Source organism: Ziziphus jujuba, chromosome 2 (genome assembly GCF_031755915.1).
Source record: "Ziziphus jujuba cultivar Dongzao chromosome 2, ASM3175591v1".
In the NCBI taxonomy this organism is placed as follows: domain Eukaryota; kingdom Viridiplantae; phylum Streptophyta; class Magnoliopsida; order Rosales; family Rhamnaceae; genus Ziziphus; species Ziziphus jujuba.
Window position 1 is genome coordinate 13781756 of NC_083380.1, and position 5671 is coordinate 13787426.

Here is a 5671-nt window from a genome sequence, read left to right on the forward strand (position 1 = left end):
GTTCATTTTGTTCTTTTAGTATTTTAGTATATCATCAACTTATTTAGACTAGTAAAATAAATTTAAATTTTAGCATTTAAAAAAATTTAAAGACCGATAAAGAAAGTTCTAAAATGGATTCATATATGGTTTAATTTAATGAAATGATGATAACTTTATTAAATTTGGATCATTTCACTGTTTATACTAAGACCATTATTTGATTTTTTTAACGTTTTAAACCAATGCTTAAATCATGAGATAATCGTTTTCGATAATGGACAAAGAAGAAAGCAAACAATGAAAAGAACTAGCGCACATATTGTGGGCCAAATTAGAACATCACCCAGCACTGATCAACTTGGGCCCAAAATATTTATTTTATATATATATATATATTTATACATAAAAGTCAAAATCATCGGCTTTCGAATCTGACCAATCATTTTCAAACACGTAGCCATCTTCTCTCTTTATCTGGAGCTCCACATGTCACAATCATGGCCTCCTTGTCGTCGTGCATTAAAAAAAAATAAAAAAAAACCACGAAACCGTCCAAAAATATAAAAGCCAAAAGCTTTCAAAATCTCACTTCCTCTCTCTTCTTTTGTCTCTTTTTTTTATTTTTTTAATCCAAAAAAAAGACATGCCGGAGCTCGCCGAGACCTATGCGTGCGTGCCGTCGACGGAGCGAGGCCGGGGAATCCTCATCTCTGGCGATCCCAAATCCAACACGATTCTATATACCAATGGCCGATCCGTCATCCTCCTCAACCTTGATAACCCTCTCAAGGTCTCCGTCTACGCCGAGCACGCTTACCCTGCCACCGTCGCTAGGTTCTCCCCAAACGGCGAGTGGATCGCCTCCGCCGATGTCTCCGGTACCGTGAGGATCTGGGGGACTCACAACGACTTCGTTTTGAAGAAGGAATTCAAGGTCCTTTCCGGTCGGATCGATGATCTGCAATGGTCTCCTGATGGGATGAGGATCGTCGCTTGTGGTGAAGGCAAAGGAAAATCTTTCGTACGCGCTTTCATGTGAGTATTTTTCTGTTTAAGGAATTGTAAGCGAAATTGGGATTTATTTATTTATTTTTTGGGAGGGAATGCTGTGGACAAATTGTGAGTGAGGCAGAGTTTTCTTATTGATGAGCTAAAGATTTTGATTTGAGAAATGTGATTGCATTTGTTTTTTGTTGGAAGAGTGGAAGTTCTATTTGGATAGGTAGGAGTGGTAGATTATTTGATATATTAACTCTGGCAAATTTTCTTAGTGGAAATTTGTCTGAAATACAAATTGGTACCAAGTTGTTCGAAATTGAAAATGGTCGTAAATACATGAAGATTAGGTATCGGAGACGAACATTTATAATCTGGATATAAGAAATTAGCTATGCATGCAACTTTATGAATTCGTATTCTTTGGGTAGAGTGTCAGTATCTGCAAGCATCTTTTGAAACCAATTGATCGATATAGCAAATGTCCAATTCATAGATTCTGGAGGCATATTGTCGATAACTTGGTCAAGTGTTATGGAAAGACATTATCGAGTTAAAGATTACTGGAATTGGTTTTTCTTTCATGATTTGCTCCACTCTGCATTATTACTATATTGGCATTTTATTTATTTATTTATTTTTTTTTTTGTTACTATCTAAATTTTTTTATTTGAGAATGTAATTTATCAGTTTATGTTCAACGGCATAAATAGGTGGGATTCAGGATCGAATGTGGGAGATTTTGATGGCCACTCAAGACGGGTTTTAAGCTGTGCATTTAAGCCATCAAGACCATTTCGCATTGTCACTTGTGGAGAGGATTTCTTGGTGAATTTTTATGAAGGACCACCATTTAAATTTAAGCTATCTATCAGGTTGGTTACAGCAGGGAAATAATGCCTTTGAGATTTGTTTGTTGCTTTAAAGTTCAAATATATTTGAAACAAGATTCTTAATGTTAAGTTTTAACGGTCTTCTACTAAGTCAGGCACAAGACATAATGTAGTAGAAGCAATGTGAACTTATCTTCGGTAGACGCATTAAATGATTATTATGAAGAAATTATTGACCAGTAAACTTATAATTGTCGATCTGTATGATTATGTTCATATTATGTCACATCTTTGGTTTGAACTCAACAACTATAAGTACACAGTTTGAAATTCAGTAATCTTAGACCACAATAATTGACAAGGTTAGCTGCATTACAACTGGTGCAAAATTTTATACCATCTTTATCAGCCTGGGCTGGGTCAGACAGATGTCTTCTTTCCCAGCTGAGATTAGGAAAACCATAGCCAAGCTCTGCCCAGCTGATCAGTTGAAATTTATAAATTTATAACAGCTGAACTTTATTTCTATACATCTTCAAGTGGTATGGGGACATAGTTGTTCAATTACAAGTTGCAATCTTTGTGAATGTTTTAGGTCTTGCTTTGTTGTGATTACTAATACGAAAACTCAAAAAGGGAAAATATTTTAATTGTTTGCATTGCAGGGATCATTCAAACTTTGCCAATTGTATAAGGTTTTCTCCAGACGGGAGTAAGTTCATCAGTGTAAGCTCCGATAAAAAGGGTATTTTATATGATGGGAAAACAGGAGAGAAGATTGGGGAGCTTTCTTCTGAAGATGGCCATAAAGGCAGCATTTATGCAGTTAGCTGGAGTCCTGATGGCAAACAGGTAGACGTCGTACTGGTTTTCAATCTGTTGAAGAGTTGGAGTTTTAACTCTTACACCTTACATTTCCATATAAACTAGTTTAATTTTAATAAAATAATTGTGAATACAATTACTTATAAACATTTGAAAAGCAACTAATATGAACTCTCTTATTTGATTTTTGTTACTTTTTTGTAAGAACCATGTTTGTTTGTTTGTTTGTTTTTTGGGGAGAAAATGCTGCTGATAATTAGAACTGCTCTTTCAGATTCCAAGTTACCAAAACTGTTAAAATACGTTTTTTATTCACTGTGTTTTTAGATTCCAAGTTTCCATTTTTTGTTTTTAATTTTAGATAATCATAAAAGTACTGGTGATATTTAATCCTTTCCATATGAACAATATTAATCCTTAGCAAGTAAAATACTTCCCATCTGTTGGAATCCTTAATTGCTGAACAAAATTTATATGGGTGTTTCTGTTTTGTGGTTGCTTTAGTGTCTAACTTCAAACTTTTTTAGTCTTTTGTTTTCTTACATAATACAATGTGTTTGCTTTCCTCCTTTCTTCAATGTTCTGATGGATTTATTTTTAATCCCAATTTAGGTGTTGACTGTCTCTGCTGACAAGTCCGCAAAAGTGTGGGATATATCCGAGGATGGAAATGGAAAGGTGAATAGAACGTTGACTCCTTCAGGCTCAGGTGGAGTGGATGACATGCTAGTTGGGGGTCTGTGGCTGAATGATCGTCTTGTCACTGTTTCACTGGGAGGAACAATTAGTTTGTTTTCATCAAGTGATCTTGACAAAGCCCCACTATCTCTATCTGGACACATGAAGAATATTAATTCATTAGCAGTTCTGAAAAGTAACCCAAAAGTCATATTGTCAAGTAGCTATGATGGTTTAATAGTGAAATGGATTCAAGGCATTGGATATAGTGGCAAATTACAAAGGAAGGAAAACTCTCAAATAAAATGTTTTGCAGCTGTTGAGGAAGAAATTAGCACATCTGGATTTGACAATAAGGTGACTAATACTTGGCCTAATGTCATATGATTGTTTCTACTTTGCATTTTGACATGACAGTAAGATGTTGTTGATTGCAACTTTTGGCTTTGGAAACGATTTTTTTTTTTTTTTTTTTTAAATATCATTTTCTAGTAACTGGGGCATCTAAAAAGTTCTATTTATAATTAAAAGGCAAGAATATAGTGGTCTGCGAAAAAAACAATTAAATTCAACTTTTTATGTATGCTAGCAAATGTCTTTCATCTTTTTGACTTTCGGCTTAACTCAGTTGCTTTCTTGTGTGTTTTAATTATGCATGTCCAGGTATGGCGAGTTGCTTTGCATGGGGATCAATGTGGAGACGCAGATTCTGTTGATGTTGGTAGTCAGCCAAAGGACTTAAGCATTGCTCTTCTCTCACCTGAACTGGCAGTCGTTGCTATTGATTCAGGGGTTGTCATGCTCCGTGGGACAAAAGTAGTTTCAACTATCAACCTTGGATTTACTGTGACAGCATCTGCAATTGCACCTGATGGTAGTGAAGCCATCATTGGTGGGCAGGATGGTAAACTGCATATATACTCTATTAGTGGTGATACACTTACAGAGGAGGCAGTCCTTGAGAAACACCGGGGTGCTATTAGTGTCATACGCTACTCTCCTGATGTTTCGATGTTTGCTTCAGGGGATTTGAACCGAGAAGCTGTTGTCTGGGATCGTGGAACCAGAGAGGTATTCTAATCGCCTACTCATACTATAACATGAGTACTTTTCTAGTAAGCATCTTTTAACATATCATATCTGACAGGTAAAGCTTAAGAACATGTTGTACCACACTGCACGCATAAATTGTCTTGCTTGGTCTCCTGACAACACCATGGTTGCGACTGGATCTCTTGACACATGTGTCATCATATATGAAATCGACAAGCCAGCATCAAGCCGTACAACCATCAAGGGTGCTCATTTGGGTGGGGTTTATGGTGTAGCTTTCACTGATGAGCATAGTGTGCTGAGCTCTGGTGAGGATGCTTGTGTACGTCTTTGGAAGTTAACTCCACAATGATGAGATAGATGAAGCTCTCTTCTTGGGAGACATGAGGTCACCCAGAAGAAATTTGATGAACTTTCTGGTTTGGGTTTCTTCAAATTAGAGAATTGGAAAAGATATGTGTCTTTGACAACCCGGGACTGTCGAGAAGCCACTTTGTGCTGTTTGTTGTTGCAAAAGGAAATGCCTATAAACTATTCGGATCGGCTGATGGGTCATGAAGTTGCCGCTTTGGAATTGAAAATGTTTCTTTTCTCCTGCAATTGGGGTTTGGTGGTTCTGTATAATGTCTCTCTTATGATGTTATTGTCGTGTGAAAGGTATTTTCTACACTACTTTCGGGTTCGGACAGGAATTTTACCAAGGACTCAAAAGTGAAATCTTTGCCTTTTCAATCTGCTAAATTATTAATCAACGGAAGCTGTAGCTTGGCTTGTTGCACGAAAAGAATTTTGACCATGGATGCCACTCTACATATTGTAGATTTTTCTTTACCCTTTTTACAAACCCGCTGGAGTTTTCTGAGAAATGGGGGTTTTGGTGTATTTTGCCCTTTTTTTTTCTTTTTTTTTTTTTGGTTTTTTTGGTAAATGCGATTTTATTATGTTCTATTTTTCTTTCTTGTAGACTTTGGGCTTTTGGGAAGTGGCAACAATCTTAGTTGGGTTTTGTATTTTGTGTTGTTTTTTAACTGGTGAGTTGTTTATGATCTTAATATTATTTGAAGACCGGGAAGTGTGATTTTGTCAAATGCTTAATGCATGCTTTATTTACAAAGAGAAAGCAAGTTAGTATTTATTGTTAAAAATTGTCCGCTGGTTTTGGAATTATCAAATATTTAATAGTTAGTCATTTTTGTTTTAGAAACCTTAAAACGGTTTTTATTTCATGGGGCTAGCAATTTTTTTTTTTTGGGCCTATTATTTAATGGGCCTTGAAATTATGACTAAGAACTAGAAATTAGAAC

General features: G+C 36.0%; 1 protein-coding gene across 1 annotated transcript; it reads left to right on the top strand.

The window, feature by feature from the left end:
• The first annotated feature begins 577 nt into the window (after window positions 1-577).
• Window positions 578-5455, top strand: LOC107434122 (actin-interacting protein 1-2). Its single transcript, XM_016045541.4, has 6 exons — window positions 578-1017; window positions 1692-1853; window positions 2477-2663; window positions 3249-3671; window positions 3978-4385; window positions 4462-5455. Exons 1-6 carry the CDS (start codon window positions 626-628, stop codon window positions 4717-4719), a joined length of 1830 nt encoding a protein of 609 aa, XP_015901027.3. The 5' UTR covers window positions 578-625; the 3' UTR covers window positions 4720-5455.
• Window positions 5456-5671: the final 216 nt, after the last annotated feature.